This window comes from Streptopelia decaocto, assembly GCF_964273445.1.
Source record: "Streptopelia decaocto genome assembly, chromosome: 6".
Taxonomy (NCBI): Eukaryota; Metazoa; Chordata; class Aves; order Columbiformes; family Columbidae; genus Streptopelia; species Streptopelia decaocto.
Genome location: NC_138660.1, coordinates 44,337,900 through 44,354,415, shown reverse-complemented (window position 1 = coordinate 44,354,415; position 16,516 = coordinate 44,337,900). Strand labels below are relative to the sequence as shown.

At 37.1% G+C, this 16,516-nt stretch overlaps 1 protein-coding gene across 1 annotated transcript in view; it reads right to left on the bottom strand.

The window, feature by feature from the left end:
* Positions 1-16,516, bottom strand: part of PDE11A (phosphodiesterase 11A) — a gene marked incomplete at its 5' end in the record, with an annotated part of 133,790 nt that overhangs the window by 48,148 nt on the left and 69,126 nt on the right. Inside the window, 4 exons of the mRNA XM_082056014.1 lie at positions 11,011-11,061; positions 14,317-14,409; positions 14,761-14,828; positions 16,269-16,344. Coding sequence (XP_081912140.1) covers positions 11,011-11,061; positions 14,317-14,409; positions 14,761-14,828; positions 16,269-16,344 — 288 coding nt within the window. The remainder of the gene's footprint in view (positions 1-11,010; positions 11,062-14,316; positions 14,410-14,760; positions 14,829-16,268; positions 16,345-16,516) is intronic.

The following is a 16,516-nucleotide window of genomic DNA, read 5'->3' as shown; positions in this document are numbered from 1 at the left end:
TAACATGGCTGAGCCTGTGGGGACATTTCTCCTGAGTCTCTTGGTGACTTGCACATGAAGGACACGCTGCCTGTGCTGCTAATGATGCCACTACATGCACACACACACAGAGACATTACGATGGTGTGAAATCACACTGGTGTTGCCTTTTTCAGGATTTTACAGCTTAACAGAAATGCTGCTGGGCGATCAGCCTTACAATGGAGCAAGGATGGCACCCAGTGGCCAAACAGATTCATCTCAGAAAAACGTTTCTCATCTATTTATTTTGCACTCTTCACTCTCTGAAGTTTTAATTATAAAAAGGTTCTAGCTCTAATATGAACTTGTTGGCAATGTCAAAAGACTCTAAAGGACACTGCCTATTCCTTTGAGAAATATTTTTAATTTCCTTTTGGAAAACTACTTTGTAAAAAGACTGGCTATGAAAACATCACCATGAATAATTTAAAATTAATACCAGGAAACATTTATGACAAACAAGTGTTTGTAGCCAGAACACTATGTAGAGGCAGAAATAAACAAAGAAAAGTATTTCTTTCCTTTTGTAGGTTAAATGCTGGGCAAAACAAGATTTTTTTCCTGGTTTTAAATACCAGTACTACTACAAAAGAGCTTGTTTAATTTTAAAATTAACCTTGCTAATATTAACGCCAATTAGAAAATTTCTATCCAAAGTTTGGTGAAAAACAACTTGATTTTTTACCCAGAAAATTCCCAGTTATAACTGTCTATCTGCTGAGGCTACGAAAGGAATCCAAGCACAGATAAAGAATTATTTTAATGTGAAATATTATGACATTTTTCTGTATTTCTTCAAAAAATTCTTTCTTCCATGAATTCAAACAGACAATACAATGGTCTTACTGGCCCATTCTGGGAATAGAGGTCTCAGAACAGTGAGCTGTCACACACAGGGCTCACCCCAGGGATGTCTGTCAGCTCTGTGGGGAATAATGTGTTCCTTATTGAAAGTGAAAGAACCATAAACACACAGTGAAGAACTCCTAAAGTACCATCATTTGCTGAAGAACCCAAATTTTTAAAAATTATTCTGGTCCAAATTAAGTGCACAAGTCTTTGCTAGATAGAGTTTTCTTCCTATTTGAAAACCTTCCCAAGTATAAATTCCCAAGTCTGGCACTGACTGAAACATACTACTTTATCACTTGACAAATGTTGATTTTCCTTTTTTTTCTTGAAAAAAAAAGTCATTCACCAGATATTCCTCAGGCTGGCGTGACATTTTGCCTTATCACTGGTCCCATGGTCGTTGGCTAAATGCTGCAGCACTTTCCAGCTGACAAAAGATTCTTGTGGAATGTGGTGACTGATCAAAGGACACACAACGAATCTGTTAGATAATAAATCATTTCACCTGCACTTGTGACCAATACTATGTTCCCAACAATTGCTATTTCTAGTTTGTTTTCCTAAGCATTTTCAAGTCCTGGACCAATTGTGGTTTTGGATAATAAAACAGATGCAGTAAATACAAAACTTCCCATGTAAATAACAAAATGCAGTATTTGAGAGCAGTGAAGGAGCAGCACACTTTTTTTAGTTATGGGTAAGATAATAACCGTAAGTAGTTTATTACTCTTCTGCTGAAAATTTCTGTTGTTGAAGTACGACCACATTAGTGTGCATAATTACTAAGAAACTGAAAAACAGCTACTATTAAAAGGCAATAAGTCAGTAATGTTTCAAACTATTTAGAATGTTTTGTTAATACTATAAAAGAATATTAGAGCATATCAGAAATTCTTAGAATTATCTGAATCAACTGAAATCTATTTCAGCTTCACAGAAGAAGGCTTTTTTTTAAAAAAGTAGTACAAAGACTGGTTTTGACCATGCATGTAATTTTAATTTTCTGTTATTTTCAGTGATTGAAGTTTTCTACTTGTTAAGGTATTTAACAAGAAGATTCAAGCTCTGGTCTAGCTATGAAGTAGCTGATCTTAGAAGTAGTCATTTATTATTTAATGTTTCTAGTTACTGTGTGTCTTTGCAGTCAGAATATGAATGTTGATTTTTCACTTTTTTTTAATCCTAACCCTTAAGCTCACTTCTTGTTAACCTACAGTGTAAATGTATTCACAGGTTATTCTGTATAGCATAAATACTTAAGAATAAATACATTTTGCCTTTGCATATTAAAAGAAAAATCCACAGGAAGTTCCTTATTGACATGTGCATTACGCCCTTGCCCTGATGTAATCCACAGACCAGAACTTACTCCTTGCTGAAAGAAGCCTATCCCTTTTAAAAATTGATTTAATGACCTGTGCCAAACTCATAAATGAACACAAAAAAATTGTCTGGGCATAGGATATATGGTTAAATTGTGGGTTTTTTCTGGCTTCCAGGCCACACACTTCTTTCTTTTGCCTTAACCCTCCCAAATCATATATAGCTTTTCTTCAAGAGCAAGACTTTTTTAAAATGGGATTTTCTTATCCCCTACACCACAAAATAAACTGGTTTTGTGGGGGCTTATTGCATCATATAGATATTTTGCAGTCATACAGCAGAAATGTTGAAATCTTTCACAGATTTATTTCAACATTTCTGTCCCCTTTTTGTAGATGGGAAAGCAAAACATGAAGTTACGTCTTGCCCTGCTCAGATGATATGACAGCATGAGGCAAGGAACCTGCCCAGTCAGACCACAAATATTTGGAGGGGAGCAGATGGGTGTATGCACTCCTGACCGCTATAACCTCCCTTTACCCCTCTATAGCCAACAAAGGGGGCTGGCCCCTTCAGAGAGCAGGTCTGTGCCTGAGCCTCACCAGCTTAAATCACTCTTTGTGAAGCTTTCCCTCCACAGCATCCTGGAAAACTCGTATTTTGTCTGCCCTGGAGGGAACAGAACATTTTACTCTGGGAGCTTGAGGTTTTCACCTGGAAATAGTAGACGTGATCATTTTAGAAATACAAGAACAATCTTTTACACAACAATTTAATCTCATATTGATCAACTGCAAAGCCAGTAGATTCAAATGCTGAAATGTCAATAAAACTGAATATTTAAAATTTTGAAAGCAAATCCAGAATTTCAATTAGCTTTTGTATTAACTACTCCTAGAAATAGGGTAGATTCTGTAGTATGACACTAAGTCTAGTAGGACAGCTCCAAAACTAATTCATAAACAGGTGCCTCTCATGCCTCTGACACACTGAAGTCATCCCTGATTAAATGCCTCATGGAAGAAATTTAGGCAAGAGACCTCATTTTTTTTCCCCACAAACTGTCATGTTGCTCTTTTATATGCCTTTTTCTCAATGAAAACTACCACACTGGAAACAGGTTTCACAATGGTAGCAGTATCTGTGTGAGAAGGGCTGTTGCATCAGAAGAGGTGCACCTGAGAATCACAGGTCCCAGCATTGACACAAGGAGCTGAAGAACAGCTTAGCAGGACAATCCAGAAATGCTTCCAGAGGCAGATGGTTGAGAAAGGAAAAGAAACAGCTCGTATTAAAATAAACAATTCAGCAAACTTTGGAGTTTTTGTCAGACCCTGGTATCTGCAGTTTCTGTGATTTATGACAGTAATAATCAAGTCAAATCACATTACATTTTTAAAAATTAAAGGTGTGGTCTCTTTTCTGGGTGAAAAAAAAGTGATGCAAAGAATGTAGTTGTTTGGGGTTTGTTTGGTTTTGTTTTGTTTTCCCAAGCAGTGCTTTTGGAAGGCTCTGATTAGTAACACAAGAATAGTTGTCTTGGGTCAGACCAAAGGTCCTTCTAATCCCTATATACCTTACCTGTGAGTGATTGAGAGCAGGAAGGACTATTTGAACTGAGAAAACACGCTTCTTGGTGCTGTCCCCTCAGCTTCGGCAAGCTGCACATCAGAGATTGCCTGAGCCAGAGATGACCGTCTTCATACAAGAATTCATCATTTTTAACTCATTGACATCTACATTTGCTGAAGAGAGATCTTTAGTCAAAAATCTGCAAAAATCTGCACCCTGATTTCATTTGATGCCCCTAAATCTAAACATTATATGAGAAAAGACCACAGAAAATTATTTCCCTACTCCTCCATTCCATTGCCTCTCTTCACTGAAATTTTTTAAAAAATTACTTTTATACATCTTTCAGCTACAGAGCACCAGCCTGATGCCAACAGATGACAGCCTCACATTGCAGAAACTAGGATAAAAACCCCAGTATTTTCTTCTTAATAATTATTTTTTAAAAATTATTTTCAGTGTATGCAATGTGTTCCTGACTTCTTGTTTCCATGACAACTGGAGGCATAGGCACATGTAAAAGCATATGGAATAATGTAATACAATAAAGACCTCAGTTTCATGAATTATGAAACTCTTAACACTGTGCTTTAGGTCTTATGTGGGCAGTGCATGTGGAAAAGCAGAGAAAATAAACTGCGTTTTACATCTTGTGAGCATGTGCATTTCTCAAAAGGGGAAAAATGGAACACGGTTCAATATTAACACTTAAGCCCTGTTCACCCTTGGGGTTTCTCCTTATTTTCTTCCCCACTGTCACTACTCTCAGTGGAACCTGAGCAGCTGGAATAGCATTGGGTAAAGGCTCAGAACCAGCACAGGCCCTCCTGTGGCAGATGAGGAGTCCAAGAGCCTGTGTGACTCGCCTTGGAGGACAATCTGAAAAATACTTAAGCATGTGAATAACTTCATGCACTTAACACAGAACTGTAGGTCTCTAAAGAGAACTGTACGCTTCACCATGCGCATGGCTGGGCCCACGGCTGCAGTACTGGCTGTGCAGTGGGTCCTTGGTAAACGCTCCTTACCAAACAGATCGAAACGGTAACATCATCAATGCATTAAAAAACCTCATCTTCTAGCTAAACGCATTTATATGGCAATATTTCATAAGTGATCCAAAACACAAAGACCAGCTTGCCTTTCTGAAATTTAATTACCGAGGAACACTATAATGTAATTATTATAAACCGCTATGAATTATTGAATTACGAAAATATAAAAGTAACTAAAATAGTCCTAAATTGAAAGATGGCATTACAGCAGAAAATAACATAGCCTAGGAATGCTTTCCCAATCCTTACAGGTATTAGAGATAAAATTAATACATAAAATTCAATTTTTCATTGTGCTGCCCGCTGTTATACATTTAAGGATGGGTATAAAATTGTAACAGCATAAGACATTAATAACAAATTCATGTTAGATTATACAGGTAATGCACTCTAAGTATCAAATTCACTTAAATCCATCATCTTTCATGGATTCAGCTGTTTACACTGTCACATACAGCAGCAGTCTTAAAAGTTGTTTCCTTTTTTGGTTCAGCTCTTTCCATCATTTAGTTAAATATCTGTGTGTGTCAGACAGACACAAAAGCCTCCCTATGTGGGTGTAGGTCTTAACCAGCTGTACCTTGGGTTACAGAATTGAGAAACACAGGAATTGTTATTCATGCTACATTTTGAATCGAATATTCTGTAAAGCAGGTAATACATTATTTTCCATTGTGTAGCTCTCCTGTGTGCTGTTTGACCTAAAAAAGGGAATCTCTCACAGGGCTATAAATAATGCATCACAGTCATTAAATATTGATCTGGCTTATACCATTCACAGCTGTGCAATTAGGTTAGCTTTTTAAAAATAGCTTCTTGTGTATTACCCATAATAGGACAATGTTTACATATTCTCTTTGGAAACTATATTAGTTAAATGCAAAGGTGATATGTGTTTGTGGGACTGCTTGCTAAGTCACAGGACTTGTTCATTGCTGTCTCAGAAGCCAGTAACTCTTGCTATAAATATCCAGTCCTGGACAGAATTCTGCATTCTTTATTCATGTATCTTGTCTTTCTATATTTGTCTACAAGAAAACTATTTTTAGGATTGGAGAGCCTGCATTTCAATGAGAATAAACCTGGCACTACAGGACAATGCTGTAGGATAGCATCAATCTTAGATTAATCAGATTTCACTAGTCTTACATTCCTTTATTCCAAAAAAACCAAATGCTTATAGCTAAACACTAACGCTAGTACACAATGGAAATAATGGAATTGTATTTTAAGTCTAAAATACAAGAGAACTTAGTTGCCACAGTTCTTAAAAGAATAAATTGAATATTGATATGGATATGATTCATTGGTGCATTACTTTAGCTCATCCTGCCAAAATTCAGTTTGAATTTAGTGTAGTTATGTAGATGCAAGTGAGAAGCATTGTGATAAATCCGGCTCTTGACACATTCTCAGATATGCAAGAAATGTTTGCACTCAAGGTGTTGTTTTTTCTTTCTTACTCTAAAATACCCATGAAAAGTTTAATTTTTCTCTCCATATCTAGAGCAACAGTATCAGAAATTTACCTATCACAGTAATGCAGTACACATCAGAAAACTTAAAAAGTGTAAAAGTGTTTTGTTTATATTAACTTCACAGTTTGGAAGTTTGTTTTGTGGTGGGGTTTTGTGTGTGTGTTTTCTGTTTGTTTGTTTGTTTGTTTGGGAAGCCATCATAATCTAAATCTAAAAAAAAATCAAAGTTGAAAAATGCTTAGTAGCAAATAAATGTAAAATGATCTAGCAACACAGAGTGTACATACAATACTTACTATAAATCATATGTTTTTGTTGCTCTTGTTGTAATCCTATAAATCGTTCACAGAAAAACACGTCTTCTTCCTTAGAAGCTGGAAATATGGCACATATCCCAAATTCAAGAACAACGATAGATGCTCCCTGATTAATTCTGATTAATAATTACTTCTGATTTAATTCGCTGTTATTGAATCTATTAATGAAGCTTCCATATGTTTTTCCTCATTTTAAAAACCTACCTGTTTTCAGGAAAAAGGCCCCATTTTACACTGCATGTAACTCAAGTATTTACTTCACCTACATTTTAAACTGGCATAAAAAGAAGACTGGATCTTAAATCTTAACTTTTTTTTCAGAAATCTTGTTCTATTAGACAATGCAACACAAAAGATTGACTGCCATGAACAGATAGATGGAAGGTGACAGAAGGAACACTATTATGCAATTTTACAAGTGCCAGGTCAAGTTGAAGACAGCAACATGCTGCTGAAATCAGTGGCAAACCTCCCGTTACACGGAATCACAGAATGGTTTGGGTTGGAAGGGACCTCTGGAGATCATCTAGTTCAACCCACCTGCTAAGGCAGGTTTACCCAGAGCAGATTGCACAGGAAGGTGTCCAGGCGGGTTTTGAATGTCTCCAGAGAAGGAGAGTCCACAGCCTCTCTGGGCAGCCTGTTCCAGTGCTCTGGCACCCTCAAAGTGAAGAAGTTTCTCCCCATATTCAGACGGAACCTTCCTGTGTTTCAGCCTGTGCCCGTTACCCCTCATCCTATCACTGGGCACCACTGAGAAGAGCTTGGTCCCATCCTATTGCCACTGACCCTTAAGATATTTATAAGCATTGATCATCACCCTCCCTGGGGTCAGATTACCACCTACAGAGACTAAGGGATTTGTCCAGGCTCTGAATCCAGATCTCTGAAGTTCCACCTGTGCCTGCCTGGAGGGCTAAGCCCCCTCCTATCTCGTCACTGAAACAAGCTCTCTGGGTTAAGGGCATGAATTTTCCACCCCACTGCCTGGGCAGGAGCAGCAGATGGGGCTGATGGCTCCATCCAGCTCAGCAGAGTGGCACCTGCCCACACTGTGTCTGAGCTGCATGCCAGTCCTGATCACCAGCCTCCTGAGCAACATGTGCCTGTGAGCATAGGTGCTACTGAATTCCAAAAGCTTTAATGCAAATAGTGAAAGGGACTGGTGACACAATTTTTTACACTAATGATTCACATAATTGGATTTTCTTCTTGGGGAAAAAAAAATGCTCCAATCATTAATAGAACAATTTCTAATCATAAAGCATGCTTAGACTTGGCTTTCAGGTTTTTATTAGTGAAAGCTATAGTCTAGTAACACTAGAAGTGGAATCCCTCAAAAAAAGTGCAAAAAACCCCATTCAATGTGACTCTATGTTGCTGCTTTTTTTTTTAGATAATTGTAGAAATCAGATATGGAACAGGCCAGTTGCATGACATGGTCCGTTATTATACATTCACGTTTCATTGTTCCATTTGTGAACTTCCCTCTGTATTTTCCAGCTCCACAACCAATGGAAAGGTATTTCATTTCTTAAGGGTTTGTTACTAAGATTTGTTGTTGTTTCATTAATTCTTGAACAGGTTTGGTAGCAACAGCAATAAATGTTAGTAATTTTACAGAACATGCTCACAGTGATTATGTTTAATTCTTAAAAAGATACCAGTTATTATTTGTGAATTTGTATATTTGTGAACTCATCCAATAAAAGTAGGAAATTATTGGCAAAATTTCAAGTAAAAAAAACAACTTTAACTAGTCTTGCTAATAATTGCTGTAATGCAATAAAATTAGTTAACTTGTAAAAGCCAGAGGAAAAATAAACTTGAAGTACACTTGCAATTTTTGACTTTTTATCAGAATATTTTTGAGATCTTAGCCAATAAAAATTAATGGGAAAGCATTTTATTAAGACTATAAAGAAATGAGATGTCAAAGGTGGAAATAAACAACCTGAACTAGGAGGAAAGAATATTTAATTATTTCCAAGCTGCTGGGGCCAGTTACAGTATGTTTGGGGTAATGTGTTGAAAAGTTGTCAACTCAAATGCATTGTCACTCTAGTGTCCCTAATTACTGTTAGGTCCTGTGTCAGTCAAGAGCCAGTAGGGCATTACTCTCATTTAGATGTTTCTGTCATGTGTGTTACTGCTTTGACTGAACCAGAACATCGGGTAAATCATAACAGGCATTTCCTCTGACATCTGCCAACAAATCACCAAAGGGAGCAGGGAGAGTTTTAGCCCCAAACACCCCCAGAGGGAGGAATTGTTTATTAGCCAGTCAAGTCTAGATGACCCTGATATAACAAAGGGCTTATGCAAAAGACAACAATACAACGAACAGAGAAAAGAGCAGTGATTTCAGGGTAGGATGCCCTAGGAGACCGGCTGCCAGAGCTCTGCAAGGGGAGAGACAGGAGCAATTTCATCCCATGGATGGATGGTCCTCTCTGGGGCTGAGCTCTCTGTCGAAGGCCCACAAGACACACTGGTCCTCTTTGGGTTTTTGTTGTTTTGTTTTATTTACAACAAGTGGTGTAAAGCATTAACAAAAACCACCTGGCACTCATTTTGCCAAGAGTTGAAAGCAAGACAACTGGATATAGAAAAGGGAAAAATCTTTCTGAAAAAAAAATCTTAATTGAAGCATAACTTGGTTGTAGTCCTCATTTTCTCAGCTATGTTCTTAAAAAAAAAAGTATCAATTTGGGTTTGTTAATGAATAAATGTGTTTAATTTCCATTTATCTTATCATTAACCATTAAATATATAGTTATAAGTCTTCAAGGTAAATAGATAATGACAAGATCTTCCTTACTTGGACACTAGCCAATCTATTAATGAGGACACCTGGGAAAACAAGCAGAATAGCTCCTCATCACACTAGTATCTAAGTCCAAAGAGTAACATAGCAGGCTTTTATTTCAACTACATAGAACATGATGGAGAATTGTCTTTCAATGTCTGACAACAATGAAGTAGTATGGCTCTCTTGTATGTGGAAAGATACTGGTTGAATCCTGACAGTCAACAGAAGACACATTGCAGACACTTATTGTAAGGTAAACTAAAAGTAAAAAAAAAATTTAAAAAATTATTGTCCATTATCCCTTTCTTTCATCTCTCTTTCAGAGAGTGTTCAGTGTTCTTTTTGCCAAACATGAAACACAACTTATCAAGCACACAATAGTATTTTCTGCTCACTGTACTAGTAGAATGATCTTCAAGAATGTTTGATTCCAACATTATTCATTAATCTAATCTTCAGCTTACAAAAGGGTGGGTAACTGCACCAATAACTACAATGGAGGGAGAATATTACACCCATATCACCAGGTATCAATAACAGAGTTCTAAGGTACAGCTATCATTTGGGCAATAATCCAAAACTAATTAACTAACTAGCCATAGCTACCCTTCCTCTGCCCAGGCTTCCCTGTTCCACCACAGCCATCCCAATGCTGCAGATCAGGTTGCAGCCAGTCAAAATAACAAAAAAAAATATTTTTCAGCCAGACTGAGGCCAGGGAGCCACAGCAGGGAATGCCAGCAGTGTGGGCTCACAACAGTCCAGATCTCCTTCCCACCCCTTGCCACAGTCTCCAGTGTTCTTTGTGTGCAGGAGACCAACACTGATATCCACCATGACAGCCTCCCAAACAGCTTTGAGGAGCCCTCTGCAACACGGGCTCCTCACAGCCAAGGAACATGCCACCAGGTTTCCCTAATGTTTCCCCAAGCAGAAAAGGACAAACAAAGGCTACCACAAAAGCAGCTCTGAGTGCTGGCAGTGATGAAAGAGCAAGGTCAGCATTCCCCCTACTCTCTCCCCTTTGGCAAGGCAGGATTCAGTGAGAAAACATAATTATTGGTCCCCTGCAATGCTTCAGCATGCATTGCTTTACCGTTCTGCCCAGTGCACTTACACAAGTTAGAAGAGGATTTCTCACCTTCAGGTCCAACCTTCTGAGCCTATGCACAATCTTGATAGCAAATGCTCTGCTTTTTTAGTAAACACAGGTCAGCTTCCACACTATAAGCATGTAAAGTCTCAAGTTCCTCTCATTTTCTATAGTCTCTTTCACCTCCCACTGTGTTATGACTTCCCTATGGTGGTTCTTGCTGAGGAGACAACTGAACCCACACCGATGCGCAGTGCCAGCAGCTGGTGCTGGGACAATTGTATTTTGCCACTGTGCACCCATCACTCTTTATCCTTTGAAAGATTTTTTTTTTCCACCTTTCCTGCCTACCATGTAATACATCCTTCATAAATCCCTGTTAATTATGATTTTCTGCTTTTGATGTAAAACTTTTCTCTCATATAATTCAAATTCATTTTAATTTACTGTTATATTTTCAGAGACAACCAAAAACTTGAATCCTTACCTTAAATTTATCAACTTCTGCCTTCGAACATGTTGCATGATAAGACAACACCTGCCCCAGAACAAAAGATAAAACGAATTTTTGTAGACTTGACAAACAGAAATAATAGGGCTCCGTTCTGCAGTCTAATCAATGATGTTTAAAACAAATTTAATTAATATTTATGCATGGTAATTCAGTTCTGAATGTCAGCATATAATAACTAATTGCAGGTTATCAAGTACACATTTGGCATTTATGTTGCAGGGAATTTTACAGGGAATCATAGACAGTAAGTAATTTAATATTATAAGTATTTCTACATTGTTCTCCTGGAGTTCTACAATTAAAAAAGAACTTAATGTAAAAATAACAGTAGGTTTATAGACTTTAAATAATGCCTTTACTATACTGTAAAAGCATTAATGCCTTTGCTAGTGGCACATCACTGCATACAAATTAACACCTCTGTGCTATGCTTGACCTTCTCCTCAATACCATTCAGGAGATGAAAGCATCTAATAAAATGCAAAGTACTACACAGCTCCTCTGTACTGGGCCCACTGCGCTCTGATGGTGCGTGGAGGAGTCGCTGGTCCATGAGGGAGCTCATGGAGCCAGAGCACCCTGGGCAGGGACAGGTCCTCTTCACCACACAGCAATACACCATCTGCTTATGTGCTGCAGCTTTCATATAAATTACTCATTTTGAAATTGTTCTCATCTATGAATGTCTCTGTTGCACAAATACCTAAACTCTATCTGAAATGCCCTTGGCTTGAAATGCCTTGTGGCAATAAGTCCAAAGATGCATTTACTCATATCAGTTTTAGAGGTTTCATCTTGTACAGTAACAGGAAATCATTCCTGCAGTGTAAAATAAATAACAAACACCAATTCACTTGTTCTGTCCCACATTTTACTTTCTATAACTATATATCATGTCCTTCTTCAACTGGTATCTAACTGTCTGTCCAACCGTATTGTAGCTTCTCTCCAAATCTATAAGATTAGTAAGACTATGTCTTCTGCTAAAACAGATTACATTTAATACCAAAATTCTCATCAAGCTTCTAATTTATCTTCATTCATTATATCTCTCTAGATTTTTACAGTCTTTCTTGTTGATTATTCTAATATTTTAATAATTTCCAAATTTTGCATCCTTTGTATATAACAGAATTTACCCTGGTTTTGAACCATATGGCGTTCTCCTGTCAAACTTTCTCCGTCGTTTATTTACATTTTGGTCTTTAGTTTATTAGTCAATCTTACAAGAGTTCTATATGAAAACCAGTACCTGTATATTTGGATAAGAATCTTATTATGGTATATATCAAATTGATGTATTTTACATCTGATATCAATGTCATTTTCAAATACCAATAATTGCCATGCTAGCTAAACACATGAATACTAATAAACTATTCTGTTACTAAAAAATGGATTCACAGTCCTTCAGCATATACCATTATTTCGTTCAGGACTTTTCTGTTGTATCTTCAAGCACTTTACACAAATATTATCGTAAGTTGTTGTTCATTTATAGAAAGAATTACTCTTCGCTAAAGCACAGTGGCCATTTATCAAACCTATAACCTACATTCAAGCTACATGGCTATTTGTCTGTTTTAGACCAAAGAAAGGAGCTATATTTTAAACCAAGAAATGTGAATTCCCTTGATTTCAATAGTAAATAAACTTCTATGTTAGCTTTCATCCCTATTTATCCAAGTTTGATATGTGGCATGGCTAGTTTTTCTTGCCAGGAGGAATATTCATTCTAAGGAGTCATACTGCACAAATATCTGGGGCATATGAGACCTTACAGTAATTCATTACTAAGATATGTAAAGGATAAGAAATCTTGCAGGAGGCCTAAAAAGGAAAGTTTAAAACTTTTCCTTCTAAGTGAATGCATACACAGGAATTATTTAAAAAGCCACTTAGGCTTAGAATGTTTTTTAACACAAACAGTCCTATTGACTTCAAAAAGCCTACATGCTACATGCTTTACAGGACAGATCCCCAATACATAAATAAAAATCTCCAACCCTAAAGCAAAGAAAGAAATTGTGCAACCTCCATAGCACTCCAGTTTGGTTTGATTTTTGTTTTAATGGAGATAAGTTCATATCTCAATCAGGCCAATGTTATTTTTGGGGGTTCTTATTGTAATGGTGAGTATTGTATAAACTTGAAAGAGTTACACAGTTATAGTGTGCACACATGAGGGACAGCTAAATCATTTTCTTCTCCTCTTCTCACACGTCAAATTTAAACTGATATGAAACCTCAGCGACATTACCCTTGCATTGGAGAAATGTTTTAAGATTAATCAGTCTTGTGCAACGATTTTTAAAAGATCTTAAGTTTCATTGAAACAGTTCTTAATGGTTTTAGTAGAAATAAATTTGTAAAGCTATCCGCAAAACTCCAAGCTCTGTTCTCACCAAGATTATTTTAATGTGATAATGTTTAAAATCTCCAGAATATAATAGAGAACAGTGCTTTACTCTTGAATCAATTGTTTTAAAAAGTATTATTATTTAAACTTCTAAATGTTCTGCATTTTGGAGTTTGTTCTACAGGAGCTGGGAGATTTCATGCTTCATGAATAGGGGGAGCAGAAACAGGAAAACTAAATTCTACAAAGGCAGTTGGCAGAAAAAAAGAGAAAGCTTTCCATCCATTTGCCTACTCTATATCTATTTCAAAGAAAGACATGATGTGTTGGACCTTGCATTATATAGTGGCCTTGACCCACAGTGGAGCTCTTGCTGAGCTGCTAGCCATCCTGTGTTGACTTTATTCTAGCAAGACACATATCTGATAAGGGTTCAATAGATGTTGCTTTTGATACTAAAAACCCCTATAATGATCATAACTTTTTTTCAAATTTCATCCTGTTCATGTTATGTTTTACTTACACTTCACAACACTAGAAAAACAACAAGCTACCTAAAATATAAAATTCTAAGGAATTTTCAGTTCCTAATGGACAAGAAAATACATAATGCCTAGATTAATTCCTGCACTTAGACCTGTAAGAAACTAGATCCTCCATCATCAATGTCCCCCCTTCTAATGTAAAGACATTGGCACCAAATGAGATATCCAGGTTCAAAATTACTGCAGCTGTGCATGAGCTCCACAGTTAAGCATTGCCAGAGAAAGTTTCCCTCCAGCATTACCTTAATGAGACAACTGTCTAAGATGCCGAGAGATAGATGTAGAAAACTATGCTAAGTACAATAAATTCAGAAGCAGTAGGTTCCTTTACATGTGACACAAGCAAGAAAAGGTATCATTAAGATATATACATACATCAAGAGCTACAGACTGTTTTGCCCAGGACTTCTTCACTTGGTCATACATAATCGTGTTATTGATGCCCAGTCCACAAAAAATAACAAAAGCCTAAAATCAAAGAGAAAAAAAGAAAAAAGAAAGCCAGTTATAATACAGACACAAAGATGAATGCTGGCTTAATTGTGAAAAGGAATTGCATGGAAATATTAGGAATAATCATGCTTAGGTTATCTTGAGAATGCAGGTAAGTCACTGGCCTCAACAAGAATAGAAAGATTAGATGCAAGAAACTTGTTTTAATTACCATGCAACCTTTTTTAAGTGAGGTGTTCTGAGAAGTAATGTCAAACCACAAATATAGACAACATATTCTTCCCCCCTCCCTAGAGTAGTCTGAAGCAGCATTACCAAATCCTGCTGAAATAGTATGTTATTACTACAAAATTGAATGTCTCTTACTTCAAAGAGTCGCTGGTCAGCATCATCAAAGGGTTTCCCATCAAGCCTGTTCAACACTTGAGCTACCCCTTTAGAAAGAGTTAATATGAATTATAATCTTCATTCAGTAATTCACAATGCAGATTATTTTAGTCATTGTTAACACTTAAAATACATCTTTCAAACTGAAAAGCAAAACTGCAAATATTTATTCTGAAAATTGTTAAACAGACAGAAACACGTGGAAGTCTGATTGTTTTGATACCAGGAGTCGTTTTATTACATTCAACTGTTATCCTTTACTTTCCAAGTATAATATTGCAAATCTAAAAGCTACTTGCAGTGCTTTTCACAAAAGGTTAAAAACCTCCTTGGGAAAGAACTTGAGCACTTTGCTGATAGCAATCATGTAAGTTGCCCTAGAAATCTGGAGTTACTAATATAATTTGCTGAATCAGTACCTTTGTTTCTAAAATCTTAGTTGGTTTAGCATCACCTGGGTGTATAAATCATTTCATTCTCATGACTGGTCCATAAATTTATTGAACCAATGAAATAAATGTGTTTTCCTTAAACCACTTGAAAAAGTGTTCAAAGCTCTTGGCTCTAGCCGAACTAATACCGAGTTCTACTGCAACAAACTATATCTATTTAATTTAGCTACCATATGGCCTTAGAAAAATACCGTAAGAACTATCAGCAGTGAAGGATTCAATTTCTTTCTACTTCTCTAAGGTAACACACACAACATACAATGAGCCATATTTTTAAAAGACTCAATTCCCACAGCACCTCTGCTGAATAAGCTCCAAGCCCCTGACCCGGAGTGGCACCCCTGACCTCAGCCTCGCTGACACACAACACCCAGGGATGTGAGGCTGCCCTCCTGGTTTAAATCGCTCTTGCTTTGACTTGGATTCTTCTGTGGAAAGTTAACAGAGGAATCTGGTGCCATTATTTACAACTAGCGCTCCTTTTTGTGCCAAAAGCAGGTAATAACCCCGGGCCACTGGCAGGTGTATCACAGCTGGGAAGCATCTCATCAAACAAGCAATAAAACCCTTTCACGTCCTGATCCAGCACATGCCATGGCCACGGGCAGCTCTGACACCTGCCACAGCCTCTCCAGTGACTCTGTCCTGAGTGGTTCATCATTAAAGAGGGAAATAACCACTTTGCGTGAATGCAAGAACAGTTCCCCGGGTCATATACAAAAAAGGGAGACCCACAAAAAGTATCAAAGCATATCAACATTTTTCATTAGTATTGTTAGAATTGCTTTTTTCATCTCATTAGTGCTCAAGTTTCAATACAATGTAACTTAACAACACCACAATGGGAAAGCTGAAAAAGTCCATGCAGTATCCAAGTCAAAACAGCCCTTCTTGGATACTAAGCATGCATCCTAGGTACCATAACTTCTTAGCAATATTCATCTGGGAAAAAGAAGAAAAAGGAATATAGAATTGAAAAGACAGAATTAAATTTACATTAGCACAAAAATGATCCAGCTACAAAGAAAGTCTTACCTATTATTTGGTGGCTGCTATTCCATATAGGAACACACAGAACAGACCTTATGTGAAAGCCAGAAATCTGGTCAGCCTAAAATATAGAAATGAGAACTTCCATTAACAGTAGGTACCATTCGCAGCCTTTTGCATTCTTGTAATAGAAATGTCAAAGAGTACGCTTACATTTACAAATGTCGTTCTGTATGGAGCAGTTCTCACTCAAAAATTTTGTGCTGAAACTTCATTCACAGTAAGATTAACAG